Here is a 15,059-nt window from a genome sequence, read left to right as displayed (position 1 = left end):
AGAGGAAGTTGTAACAAACCATGTTGATCATTGATGCCCAGTTTTAAGTCATTTGAAAGCTTACATTTAATGTAATGAAGCCAATTCTTTTCTAATCAGAAAACTGTGATGGATATAGTCCATAGGAAACATTAATTTTGGGTGGTATTTTAAAAATAGATTATTGTCTTTTGGCTTCAGAAGACCTACTTCTCCCAGTTTACAACAAATCAGAACGAAATACGTTGACTTCATCCTTGTTGCATGTTAAAATGCTACTAGAATATTAAAAAATTGGGACACAAAAAGTTACTCAAAAAAAATTCATGAACACTCAATACTCACCATAACAAGTAGGTAAATCTGTCCAACCATGGTAACCACATTCTATGGTGCCTTTGCTGTGTCCATCCATGTTTTCATATCCATCATGGCACTCATAGTCCAATTTGTCACCAAGCTTATACCATTTGCTATTGGTTTTGGGTCTGGAATTCTCAAAATCTGGCATGTCACAAGATTCTAATACATAATAAAATATAATATTTCACTTCACATGTAATTCAGTGGGCAATCTAAGGAACATTTAAACTAAGAAAAAAAGGCTTTATCAATTAGTATTGCTAATTTAATAAATACTGCATAAAGATTATCTAAGAAAACTAATGTGATAGTACTGCTGGTAATAAAAGAGGCCATTATAAATATAAAGACTTTTTAAAGGAAACCAGAATAGCATTTTGTGAATTAAGCTGTCAAACTTAATTGTTCTGACATACATAAAACAGAAAAAAAATGAGTACAAAGATTGAGGTATCTTATTTTTTTTTGTTTGTTTGTTTTTATTTTTGACAGGCAGAATGGACAGTGAGAGAGAGAGAGACAGAGAGAAAGGTCTTCCTTTGCCGTTGGTTCACCCTCCAATGGTCGTCGCGGCCGGCGCGCCGAAGGCAGGAGCCAGGTGCTTCTCCTGGTCTCCCATGGGGTGCAGGGCCCAAGCACTTGGGCCATCCTCCACTGCACTCCCGGGCCATAGCAGAGAGCTGGCCTGGAAGGGGGGCAACTGGGACAGAACCGGCGCCCTAACCGGGACTAGAACCCGGTGTGCCAGCGCCGCTAGGTGGAGGATTAGCCTATTGAGCCACGGCACTGGCCAGATTGAGGTATCTTATAACAGATGTTTCCTGTTTTTTAAAAAGAACGTTTCAGGTAGATTATTTGTCATAATGTAGTACAGAATGAGTTTTATATGAGGATATTTTATCAATTTTTATTTAGCTAGAACTCATAATAAGCATAGAAATTAGAAATATTAAAACAGCAGGAATGGGTAGTCTAACTCTCCATTTCATTAATAGCTTGTTAAATATCACTTCAAAAATATCTTGGAATACATTGGGGATAAATAAGATAAACTGAACTAACTCCTCTTGGAAAATCTGTACTAACATTTGGGTAATGTGATGAAAAATCTTTCAACACAGCAAAAGTTGGTACCACCTTGAAATATTTCTTTCTTTCTACTATCTAGATATTGATGAAGATTTTCTAAGAGGAAGGGTATTCAGAAATGTACCTACCAAACAGTAAAAAAACATAAAGATCAGATTTTTCTGAGGTTGTATACTATGGCAACATACCACCAAAAACATTACTTTTATGTGTATGGAGCAAAAACTTTGATATTAAAAGGCTGATCACCTAAAAACAGGCATATTTAACATTCACAAAAGTCTCAGCTAAAAACAAGTGCATGTACACCAGAAACAGCTAAGCTCCCTAACCTGTTTCCAAATCACAGGATGATTTAAATGAAAAAAAAAAAAAACAAACCTGAACTAGCATTGATATTCTACCATATTAGTATCTAATCTTAAAAGGAAGAATACATATATGATTTTTTTCTCAAAGTTTTTTTTGAATAAAATCACTTATGCCCTCAACCCCCTAAAAAACAAAATAAAACTGAAGTAACTTTATCCTGTCATAAATAATATGAATAAATAATGGGATATGAACGTGTACATTACTCACTAATGCATGTGGGTTGATGGGACCATCCACTCTGCAGACATGTGACTGATCCTGATGTTTCACCATCTGTGGTTACATATCCTGGCTTACACCTGTATTCTGTTTTTCTGTTTAGGGCATATGTAAAATCAAATTCAGACATAAACCCATTCTCCACTTCGATATCTGATTTTGAACATGTTTCTAAAAGAGAAAAAAAGCAAGAAAAGATAGCAATATGTTTAATTATACTTACATTGACTTACATTGACTTTAATACTATTAAGATGCCCATGTAAGAACAATGAGTCATGTATAAATAAAAACCTGGATTAAGTATAATTGTTAAGTTCTTATGTCTAAGAAAAAAAGCTATGAGTTTCCAAACATAGTTGTTCAAGACACTTCATGAAATTTAATGGTTTTCTTACAGAAATCAACAAGCAAATGCTGGTGAGGATGTAGGGGAAAAGGTACCCTAATCCACTGCTGGTGGGAATGTAAACTGTGCAGCCACTGTAGAAGACAGTATGGAGATACCTCAGATATCTGAAGATGGACCTGCCAAATGACCCAGCTGTTCCACTCCTGGGAATTTATCCAATTTATCCTTGTTTGCTGATACCTGTCGATTGTTATTTTCATCTTTTTACTCCAGTTTCCTCATTGTGGCTGGAACTCGGTTTTTATTGATTATTTTTGCCTGATGTGTACCAATTTTATTACACTTCTTTACAAGCTTTACCTGTGTTAATTGCCTCCAATATTTTATCTTCTCATTATCTGAAGGAAATGAAATCAGCATATGAAAGTGCTCTCTGTAGCCCATGTTTATGGCAGCTCAATTCACATTAGCTAAAATACGGAATAAACTCAGATGACCATCAACTGAAGACTGGATAAAGAAATCATTGTTTATGTGCACCATGGAATACTATACAGCAGTGAAAAAATGAAATCCTGAGGCTTACAACAAAATGGAAGCAACTGGAAACCATTGTACTTAGTGATTAGCCAGTCACAAAAAGACAAATACCATATGTTCTATCTGATCTGTGGCAACTAAGAGTACCTCAAAGGTGATCCACACAAATGAAATAGAAATAGAAATGAAATTGACACTTTGAGATGCAATGCTTTTCAGCTGCCCCGGCTTGACTGCTGAGGATCAGTGTTTTTTTTCTTTTTCTTAATACCATTTGTTAAATTTTAATTATATTTTGACCAAAAAGTATCCAAATAACCTAAAGTACAGAGCCTGCACATGTCCTTGTTATCTGAGACCACCCCCTTAAGTTAGACCTCCCAGGTGTATATGAGTATAACTAACATATGATTTGAATGTGTCTACCACTAGAATTCAAATAAAGTGTCATTACTGAATTTTTTGAACACTGCATGATGCTGTAGTGCTTGGACCTGGATTTCCTTTAATTTGTTTGACAAAGAATCAGATGCTAAACTTAACAGCATGTTAGTACCTCTAAATACTACGGATCAAATTGCCAAGAATATTCCAGGATAAATTTCTCCATCTCCTCACTTATGAAAAGGAGGGAGAATATTGTTGACCAAAGGGAAGCCACTAGGTGCATACTATAAAAAGGATCTCATAAGAGCAGTCTTCAGGGTCTTCATAGAGAAGAGGAATCTAAAACTCAAAAACAAAAACAAGGTCAGGCTAAATACCAGCTACTTGCTTCCACACTTCCAAGGAGCCAAAAAACACCCTGGCCAACACTCTCTAAAACCCCTGGGGCTGGCTTCAAGTGTGGCAAGGAAGGACACCCAGCAAGCCTACCCGTCCCCAAGCTCTCTTGAGGCCATGCCCAGCATGTGGGGACAGGGTACACTGGAAGTCCCAGTGCCCCTTTCTCTGGAGTCAGAGTCACTCCTTCCAACCCCAGACTCGAACTGACGATCTTTCCCCAGAGTGCTGTGGATTCCCCAGGCCTGGGTTCAAAGGCCCCCATTATTTTAATCCATTCTTTTTTTTTTTTTTTTTTCACAGGCAGAGTGGACAGTGAGAGAGAGAGACAGAGAGAGAAAGGTCTTCCTTTGCCGTTGGTTCACCCTCCAATGGCCGCCGCTGCAGCCGGCGCACCGCGCTGATCCGATGGCAGGAGCCAGGATCCAGGTGCTTTTCCTGGTCTCCCATGGGGTGCAGGGCCCAAGAACCTGGGCCATCCTCCACTGCACTCCCTGGCCATAGCAGAGAGCTGGCCTGGAAGAGGGGCAACCGGGACAGAATCCGGCGCCCCGACCGGGACTAGAACCCGGTGTGCCGGCGCCGCAAGGTGGAGGATTAGCCTATTGAGCCACGGCGCCGGCCTCAAAGGCCCCCATTATTGCCATCACCAGTGAGAACCCAGCGTTTGTCTCATAGTTACAGTTGAGTTGATATCCTTCGTCCTGGACATGGCTGGGCAACTTTTTTGTTCTTACAAGAATCATGTGACCTTTAGCCACTTCCTCTCTCTCTCTATTGAAGTAGGGTTGAAAATGGCCAAATTCGCAGCCACTCATGACTCAACCTCATACTTGCTCAAAAGGATCCACCATGTTCACTCACAGCATCTATGTCTTACATACCTGTCCCACTCTGCTCCTTGGGTGGGGCATATGGACCAAGCAAATTTCCACCATTATCCTGCACACTTGCACTCTCCCTTACCCTCTGTCCTACTGCTAGCCCCCTCTCCGAATACCCCAAATCTCTCAGGAATGCCATATATCCTTTCCAGCCAGGTAGACCCTCCTACTAGGACACTCAGCATCCTTCAGTTGCCTTTTAGCACAGCCCACGAAGATTCCCTCAAAAACACTTCCCAACCTCAATAGCCCTTCAACCCAGAAGCCATACAAGGGCTTCAACTTATAATCACTAGACTTCCAACTAAATCCCCTTATAATACTCCTATTCTCCTTGTCAAATTGAAGAGGAAGACACAGCCACTCACTGAACCGTAAGACTTCTTCAAACTCAAAGTGTGATCTGAGAGAGTTCTATGATACTCTGCTGATCCTTCTCAAAACCTGCCACCACTACCTCCCTCCAATCAAAACTAAAACTGCTTAAATCCTGTGGGGCTGTTTTCTCCAGAGTGATTTGGTTGATTATATGCTTTTTAAAAAGATTTATTTATTTGAAAGATAGTTACAGAGAGAAGAGCTGGGCCCAGCTGAAGCGAGGTGCCTGGAGTCTTCTTGCGGTTCTCCCACATGGGTGCAGGAGCCCAAGCACCTTACCTTCTTCTGCTGCTTTCCCAGGCCGTAGCAGAGCACTGGACCAGAACTGGAGCAGCTGATACTCAAACCAGCGCCCATATGCGATTCTGGCACTGCAGGAAGAGGCTTTACCTGCTAAGCCACAGCGCCAGTCCCAATTATACTTTTTAAATTTTATTTATTCATTGGAAATCAGAGTTACACAGAGAGAAGAAGAGACAGAGACAGAGAGAGAGAGACCTCTCATCTGCTGATTCACTGCCAAAATACCCACAAATTCTGAGGCTAGGCCAGGCTGAAGACAGCAGTCAAGAGCTTCTTCAGATCTCCCACATGGGTTCAGGGGCCCAACCACTTGGGCCCTTTTCCACTGCTTTCTCAGGTGCACTCATAGGGAGCTGGGTCAGAAGTGGAACAGGCAGGTCTCTAACTGCACCCAAACAGCATCACAGCCAGCAGCTTTACTCTCTGCTCCACCACGAAACCCACTTGATTGCACTTCTGCCTGCCTTTCTCTCTGCTTGGGTGGTCCTTTCAGTCTGAGCCCAGATACTCAAAGATGATTCCCAAGCTGGTTTCCTGTCCAATACCCTGTCTCTCTCCAGCTCGGCCCCATGGCAGAAGTTTCTCACCACATAGCCCTTAGAGGGCACACTGCCTCTCATTTCTCCCTTGTAAATACCACAAACACTAATCTTACAGAGGACAGCTGATTATGCCTCTTCTTATCCTCATCCTCTTGTATCACCCTCTTCACCCTACAATCCACTTGGGTTGAATCAAGGACACAATTACCCTAGGAAATAAGCTTCCTGAGCAATACAATGCAAATGCAAGATGATCAGCCCCTCTGATCACCCGTCTCACCAGGAAAATTTCAACACCTCTCCCCAGGCTAATGGCAAATACATCACACCAGTCCTGTTTCCTGGCTCCTTCTGTCTGATTCTGACTTTTCTAATTCTAACTCCCTGTTCTGTGCATACCATCCCATAGGTAGTATAGCTTATTTCCCTGGCACCCTACCTTAAATATTCACATGACACAGGCCTCCTTCCAAATAAAATGTGTTCACATAAAAGGGACCCTCTTCCTTTGTGGAACCAACACTTACATCTGCCTCCCTACTAACTATTCTGGAATTTGCACTATTGTCTTTGTCTTTTAATGGCATCATGGCCCCCAATAACCAATCTCTACCTGTTTCCCTTTCTACAAGCCTTCATTGTAAAATAGCTATCTTCCCAAAACCCGTCCTAGCAAGATTCAGAATTGCCACCAGCTGGGCATGGGGTAGCAGGACTTAGTACATCCCTCTCCAATGAGCAAGCTCTTTATAAAAATGCAAAAGAAAAAGAGTCTCTGTTTATACCTACAGAAAAAAAATTTATTTTTGGACAGGTAGAGTGGACAGTGAGAGAGAGAGACAGAGAGAAAGGTCTTCCTTTGCCGTTGGTTTACCCTCCAATGGCCGCCGCGGCTGGCGCGCTGCAGCCAGCACACCGCGCTGATCCGAAGGCAGGAGCCAGGTACTTATCCTGGTCTCCCATGGGGTACAGGGCCCAAGCACTTGGGCCATCCTCCACTGCATTCCCTGGCCACAGCAGAGAGCTGGCCTGGAAGAGGGGCAACCGGGACAGAATCCAGCGCCCCGATCGGGACTAGGCGGATGATTAGCCTAGTGAGCCACGGCCCCAGCAGAATGTTGTTTTTATGTGAAACAATCTGGTCTCACACATCATGCCACTCACAACAGGTAGGACATCCAAATTCAACAATGTTGTCTGATCCTTTATGTATGTAATCCTTGGTATTAATATATAATCCTTAATATAAGCATATATAAAAATGTAATATTATGTAATCCTTCTATTAATCTATGAATCCTTAACATATGTAAAATATACAGCTGGTTTCAAAAATCCTTCTTGCTGGAGAAGAGTATTAGGAAATGATGAACATACTGAGGTCTCAGAGCAATTTACTTACTGACGCGTATGCACTTGGGGAGAGGGGACCAGCCATTCTCTGTACATGTGATTTCGGTCTGCTCATTTGGAAGACTATATCCCGGATAGCAGTCGACTTTTACAGATTGATTCTGTATATAAGCTCTTTCTGAAGACGGACGATATCCATTTTCCACATAACTGAAAGTACATTTTCCTAAGGATCATAAAAATGTTTTAAAAGGTAAGAGTAGTAATTTGGTCAAAATCGTAAGTTATAAATTACCTTTATAATATTTAAATGATAAAGTACATGTATCCAAAAATAATCTATAGTTAAGAAACACTGAAATACTATGAATGCTTATTAAAAAAGAAAGATCAATATTCCATGCTATGTATCTTTAGTTTTCATAATTGCTATATACATAAAAGGTATAGAGATTCTTGTAAAAAATCTCTATATTTGTCACATGATTTTTATGAAGAGCTCTTTATAAAAGAAAAATCTGTTGAGGTCTTTTGTTGTAGAATTTTTCCTTCATTTTATTTTTCATATTTATTTGTCTATTTCTCAGTTTATTTATTTATTTGAGAAGCTGAGAGAGAAGGAGAGTGAGAGAGATAGCGACAGGAGGGGGAGCTTCCATCCATTGGCTCACTCTTCCACTGTCTGCAATAGCTGGGAATGGGCCAGCTGAAGCCAGGAGCCAGAAACCCAATCCAAGTCTGCCACATGGGTGACATGCATCCGGCTACTTGAGCCATCCACTGCTGCATCCAGGAATGCACATTCACAGGAAGCTGGAATTGGGGGCACAACCAGGATGCAAACTCAGAAACAGGAAGCGAGTGATCCAGAGGTGTCTGACCACTAGGCGAAGGCTCACCTTCCTGGGTTCTGTTCTTGTCATGCAAGCCTTAGTTGTTAGCACTAATGTGCTCCTCTTTGCACTCTTGGGAATATTTATGTAAATCTAACTGCTAAGACAGGTACTTACTGAGACAGGGCACTTCGGGTGACCATCCTTCTTTGGTGCAATGAATGTAATCCCAGTATGAATTTGAAGGAGTCACAAAATCGGGGTTGCAGTGATAGCTATAATAGTTTCCTACAGCTACTGGAAAGTATGGTCTATATCTGTCTTCATAATACAGACGTCCATGATTTATTTGTGGAAAATCACAGGGTTTCACTTTCAATAAGAAACAAAAAAAGTACAAATAATCTTTTACTTTATAGAACAATCACATCAGAGTTGAATCATTTGGTCAATGAATTATATTCTCTTGATACCATAATTACACCCATTGAAATAAGGTTTTTAGAATAAGGCAAGTTATAGAATTCAGATGACTGGGGGGGACTCTTTGTTAATGAAAATGAAAATGTGTCTTGTCATTCACAAGGACCTACAAACTAGTATAAAGCCTTCAGAAAAAAAAGGTACAGACTTATACTACAAATTCTCCTCGAGTACATATGACATATCCTCACTCCGGCTAATTAAATGAACATTCTTGTTAAGAGGTGAAGGCATGGATCTTACCTTCCAGTTCATACCTTTCTTTTTTAAATTTTCAATTCTCATCAGAAATCAGAACCCTCCTTTTATCATAAAAATGCAATATAGGGAGATAGCATTTTGGTTTTGTTTTGTTTTAAATTTTTTATTTTTCTTTTTACTTCAGACAATGTAAGAAATATAGAGAAACAAAAAAAATTTCTTTTGATTGTACCAAAAATATATCAAACACAGTATAAAGAAGAAAGTTAATAGCAATTATTGCCCACATCAACACTTGGAAAGGTATCAAATAAAGAATCTAGGCCAGCGCTGTGGCTCACAAGGCTAATCCTCCACCTGCATTGTCGGCACCCTGGGTTCTAGTCCATGTCAGGGTGCTGGTTCTGTCCCAGTTGCTCCTCTTCCAGTCCAGCTCTCTGCTGTGGCCTGGGAAGGCAGTGGAGGATTGCCCAGGTCCTTGGGCCCTGCACCTGTATGGGAGACCAGGAGGAAGAACCTGGCTCCTGGCTTCGGATCTGTGCAGCTCTGGCCGGCCATAGCGGCCACCTGGGGGGTGAACCAATGGAGGGAAGATTTTTCTCTGTTTATCTCTCTCACTGTCTAATTCTGCCTGTCAAAAAAAAAAAAAAAAATCTAACAAGGCATTTCATAAACCTGAAGAACAAGGACAAACAAAATTCATAATTTGAGAAGGAAATAAATAATAAAATTAGAGAATAATTAAAAAGAAATAAAAATTATAAAAATCAGTGAAATTAAGAGCTGTTTTTTGAAAACAAATAAACAAAATTGATAAAAGATTGGCTCATATAACCAAAGCAAAAACAAAAAAGGAAGAAGGCCCAAATTACTAAAATCGGATATAAAAACGGTGGGCCGGCGCTGTGGCGAAGTGAGTTAAAGCCTTGGCCTGAAGTGCCGGCATCTCATATGGGTGCTGGTTCTAGTTCTGGCTGCATCTCTTCCTATCCAGCTCTCTGCTGTGGCCTGGGAAAGCAGTGGAGGATGGCCCAAGTGCTTGGGCCCCTGCACCCACGTGGGAGACCCAGAAGAAGCTCCTGGCTCCTGGTTTCAGAGCAGCACAGCTCCGGCCATTGCAGCCATCTGGGGAGTGAACCAATGGATAGAAGACCTCTCTCTCTGTCTCTACCTCTCTCTATAACTCTATTTTTCAAATAAATAAAATAAACTTTAAAGAAAAAGAAATGAAAAGGGAAACAGCAAGTGATGCCACAGGAATGGAAAAAATTAGGAATTGTTTCAATTAGCTATATGTCAATAAATTGGAAAATATAATAGAAATGAATGTATTTCTGGAGAGATACAGTTTACCAAAACTGTGGCATGAGAACATGGAAAGTGTGAATACATCAATAACCAAGACTGATACTGAGTCAGCAACAAAAACTTGTTCAATAAAGAAAAGCCCAAGACCTGATGGTTTCACTGCTGAATTTTACTGAACTTTTAAGGAAGAACTAATCCTAATTCATCTATTTTATTTATTTATTTATTTACTTACTTACTTACTTATTTATTCATTTGAAAGGTACAGCTAAAGAGAGGGAGGGAGGAATAGAAAGAGGGAGGGAAGGAGAGAGAGAGAGAGAGAGAGAGAGAGAGAGAGAGACTGATCTTCCAACTGCTGGATCACTCCCCAAATCGCTACAGCAGCCAGGCCTGGGTCAGGCTGAAGCCAGGATCTAGACTCCACCAGGGTCTCACATGTGGGTGGCAGTGACCCAAGTTTTCCCAGGCCGTGAGCAGGCAGCTGGATTGGAAGTGGAGCAGCTGGGACACAAACCCGCACCCATATGTGAATCTGGTGCAGCAGATGGCAGCTTAACCCGCTGAGACACAGCACCAGGCCCCCACACCAATTCATCTTAAATTATTCAAAGTAATTAAAAGGAAGGAACTCTTCCAGATTTATTCTATGAGGGCAGCATTACCTTAACTCCAAAACCAGAGAAAGATACAACAGCAAAGAGAACTATAGAGCAATATCACTGATGAATACAGATGTAAAATTCCTCAACAAAAGATAGTAAACTGAAGTCAACAAAACATTAGAAAGATCATCCGCACAGAACAAGTGGGATTTATCCTAGGGATGCAGGGATGGCTCAACAAACAAGAGTCAATAAACAGGATACATCATATCAACAAAATGAAGGAAAATAAACATGATTCTCTCAACAGCTGCAGAGAACGCATTTGATAAAATACAATATCCTTCCATAAAATTAAAATTAAAAATGAGTATAAAAGGAACAAACGTCAACACATTCAAGGCAATATATGATAAACTCACAGCCAGGATCATATTGAATGGAGAAAAGCTGGAAGCATTGCCACCAAGTTCCGGAACCAGACAAGGATGCGCACTTTCACCATTATTATTCAATATATTTCTGTAACTTTTAGCCACATCCATTAGAGAAGAAAAAAAATCAATGGGATATAAAGTGGAAAGCAGGAAGTCAAAATGTACCTGTTTGATTATATGCTTTTTTTTAAAGATTTATTTATTTGAAAGATAATTACAGAGAGAAGAGCTGGGCCCAGCTGAAGCGAGGTGCCTGGAGTCTTCTTGCGGTTCTCCCACATGGGTGCAGGAGCCCAAGCACCTTACCTTCTTCTGCTGCTTTCCCAGGCCGTAGCAGAGCACTGGACCAGAACTGGAGCAGCTGATACTCAAACCAGCGCCCATATGCGATTCTGGCACTGCAGGAAGAGGCTTTACCTGCTAAGCCACAGCGCCAGTCCCAATTATACTTTTTAAGTTTTATTTATTCATTGGAAATCAGAGTTACACAGAGAGAAGAAGAGACAGAGAGAGAGAGAGAGAGCGACGTCTCATCTGCTGATTCACTCCCAAAATACCCACAAATTCTGAGGCTAGGCCAGGCTGAAGACAGCAGTCAAGAGCTTCTTCAGATCTCCCACATGGGTTCAGGGGCCCAACCACTTGGGCCCTTTTCCACTGCTTTCTCAGGTGCACTCGTAGGGAGCTGGGTCAGAAGTGGAACAGGCAGGTCTCTAACTGCGCTCAAATAGGAGGCCAGCATCACAGCCAGCAGCTTTACCCTCTGCTCCACCACGAAAGCCACTTGATTGCACTTTTGCCTGCCTTTCTCTCTGCTTGGGTGGTCCTTTCAGTCTGAGCCCAGATACTCAAAGATGATTCCCAAGCTGGTTTCCTGTCCAATACCCTGTCTCTCTCCAGCTCGGCCCCATGGCAGAAGTTTCTCACCACACAGCACTTAGAGGGCACACTGCCTCTCATTTCTCCCTTGTAAATACCACAAACACTAATCTTACAGAGGACAGCTGATTATGCCTCTTCTTATCCTCATCCTCTTGTATCACCCTCTTCACCCTACAATCCACCTGGATTGAATCAAGGACACAATTACCCTAGGAAATAAGCTTCCTGAGCAATACAATGCAAATGCAAGATCATCAGCCCCTCTGACCACCAGTCTCACCAGGAAAATTTCAACACCTCTCCCCAGGCTAATGGCAAATACATCACACCAGTCCTGTTTCCTGGCTCCTTCTGTCTGATTCTGACTCTTCTAATCCTAACTCCCTGTTCTGTGCAGACCATCCCATAGGTAGTGTAGCTTATTTCCCTGGCACCCTACCTTAAATATTCACATGACACAGGCCTCCTTCCAAATAAAATGTGTTCACATAAAAGGGACCCTCTTCCTTTGTGGAACCAACACTTACATCTGCCTCCCTACTAACTATTCTGGAATTTGCACTATTGTCTTTGTCTTTTAATGGCATCATGGCCCCCAATAACCAATCTCTACCTGTTTCCCTTTCTACAAGCCTTCATTGTAAAATAGCTATCTTCCCAAAACCCGTCCTAGCAAGATTCAGAATTGTCACCCGCTGGGCATGGGGTAGCAGGACTTATTACATCCCTCTCCAATGAGCAAGCTCTTTATAAAAATACACAAGAAAAAGGGTCTCTGTTTATACCTACAGAAAAATGTTGTTTTTATGTCAAACAATCTGGTCTCACCCATCATGCCACTCTCAACAGGTAGGACATCCAAATTCAGCAATGCTGTCTGATCCTTAATGTATGTAATCCTTGGCATTAATATGTTAATCCTTAATATAATGTTTTATTAATTAATGTATATGTAAAATGTAATAATATGTAATCCTTCTATTAATCTATGAATCCTTAACATATGTAATATATACAGCTGGTCTCAAAAATCCTCCTGGGTACCTTGCCATGTGATTCTTCCCACTCCCATGGTGACAATTTTTCTTCTCATATTTCCATTTCTCCTTCTGTTGCTAAAAGAGTACGTTCACTCTGTGATTCAGAACCTCACTCAAACCCGCGCCAAGAACATCCTCCTCCTGAGATGTCCAGTACCTGCCCCTGCCTCACTGTGCTCAGTCCAGTGGGTGGAGGTGAGGGATCACCTCCATAACCACGCTCCTTCTCCCCAGGAAGCAGTCAGTGAGGCTCCTTTGGCCTTTCTTCCCCAACCTCCATAACCCTGTTTCCATAAAATACGCAAGATTTATTGCCTCCCGCCTTTCCTTTCTTCCTTTCTTCCTTCATTCCTTCCTTCCTCTTTCTTTCAATCTTTCTTTCTTCTTTTGACATAATTATAAAATATGCATATTTGTATATATACTAAATTGTTAGAGTATTAGGACATGCAAAACCACAGAACACAAATAGTTAACCACAAACTTGGTGAGATGCACTGCATCAGCAACACTGTTACATGCACCCTGAGGAGACTGTTTGAGAGCCCAGAACCATACACTGTGAATGAGCAGCTTTGCCCATTCTGCTCTTGCTTATCCAGGTTGGTAGCTATGGAAGAAACTTCCTGTCTTCCTGTACCCCTTGCTGCCCCTTATCATGATCAATAGTTACAGATGAGGTTTTTCTGCTTGCCAGCCAAAACACACACCCTTCTGGTCGGTAGCTGAAAAGGCCAAACCTCTAGGCTGGGTGGACTAATGTCCTCTCACATGCCCTGCCCACTGTCCTTTCTAGAAACAAATATCTTTTTGCCCTAACCGACCATCTTGGTACCTTGTTGGAACATAAATGCTACAACTCAACATCTACTAAAAATTTGGAGAACCCACCTTTATAATAATCAAAGCAGGGCATAGAGATAAAAGGCTAAATATATACCTCAATGGAAAAAAAGTCAGAATCAAATATATATACACACACAAACACACACACACACACACACACAACCAGTAAATATGTTTTAGAAAGGAGCTAAGAAGTCAGAACAGCTTTCAACTCACCTTGTCCCCCAACAGTGGAAAAGCCAGAGATTAATATGACGTTGACCAAGAGCAGCATGTCGAAAATTCCAATCCTGCGTAACAATGCTTCAGCCGGGGTGCTGCGGCTTTGAATCCACTCACAGCCGTGCTGATATGACTTTGGGTTTCAGTGACTACCGGGAAACTGGTTAGGTGAAGTAATTTCGGTAAACATCAGAGTGCACAAGGGACATGTGAAATAACTAAATAGTGTCCAATCAATGTGTTTGCATTAATACTCTGAATGCTGACTTGCTATCTATCTGAGCAAAACGATAGCTGTTCAGTTTCCACGTTGCAGTCCCTGTCTCTGAGGGGCAGAGATGCAACCTCTTTGCCTTCTTCCTCACCAGGACGTCAGCTGCTTCAAAACGTGCACTAGTGCGGTCACCGTTCTCATTGTAATATAACAGCATCAATTTCTAGTAATGAGTTTCTTTTAACACTGGCACCAGGGTTAGGTTCTGCCTTAATAGCTTTCACATTCTGTAGATATTGTAAAATCTGGTTAAGAATGGTTTTTTCCAAGTAGCGCTTCCTGGAATTTTTGAACCAACTGGGTTTGAAAATCATTTTATTCACATGGGACTTCAAGATTACTGTGTAAAGAAATTGGTATATTCTCTCCTTCCAAAATACAGCAATACCAACTGGATAAATTCTTTTAAAAATCATGTATAGTCCCTGGAAATTGGTTAAATAGTACACTGTTGAGGAGAATGTATTCAAGAAATCTATAAATATTAGTGCAGAAGAGTGGCTGTTTTCATCCACTGCCAGCTCCCAGCTCAATTCTATGGCTCAGATTGTGCCCTGAGCAGACAGGAAGTACATAGGACTGGTAGTTGTGCTGATGAGAGCAATGGTTTAGTAGCTTTGATAATCCATGCCCCAGGACACCATCGAATACAAAGAGATTACAGTGGGAAACACTTAGGGAAGACTAAGGTCCCTAATTACTAGTTAGGCAATCAGCAGAGTGGCAGGCCAGTCAGAATTTTAGCAGGGAAACTTGGAGAAGGAGCCA

At 41.4% G+C, this 15,059-nt stretch overlaps 1 protein-coding gene across 5 annotated transcripts in view; it reads right to left on the bottom strand.

The window, feature by feature from the left end:
* Positions 1–14,148, bottom strand: part of LOC138843009 (complement factor H) — a 45,443-nt gene extending 31,295 nt beyond the window's left edge. For 3 of the 5 annotated variants that reach the window (XM_051820426.3, XM_070054916.2, XM_089312025.1), the window contains exons 1-5: positions 14,012–14,148; positions 8,171–8,365; positions 7,210–7,386; positions 2,014–2,196; positions 325–501 (exon numbers count right to left, since the gene is read on the bottom strand). In XM_051820426.3, the coding sequence (XP_051676386.1) occupies positions 325–501; positions 2,014–2,196; positions 7,210–7,386; positions 8,171–8,365; positions 14,012–14,069 (790 nt within the window). In that variant the 5' untranslated portion in view covers positions 14,070–14,148. The remainder of the gene's footprint in view (positions 1–324; positions 502–2,013; positions 2,197–7,209; positions 7,387–8,170; positions 8,366–14,011) is intronic. The other 2 variants (XM_051820427.3, XM_051820428.3) reach the window with 2 other exon arrangements.
* Positions 14,149–15,059: the final 911 nt, after the last annotated feature.

This window comes from Oryctolagus cuniculus, chromosome 13 (assembly GCF_051225735.1).
Source record: "Oryctolagus cuniculus isolate XC-2025 breed Fujian yellow rabbit chromosome 13, ASM5122573v1, whole genome shotgun sequence".
NCBI classification, from domain to species: domain Eukaryota; kingdom Metazoa; phylum Chordata; class Mammalia; order Lagomorpha; family Leporidae; genus Oryctolagus; species Oryctolagus cuniculus.
The sequence above is the reverse complement of the archived record's forward strand: the minus strand, read 5'-3'. Positions and strand labels throughout refer to the sequence as shown.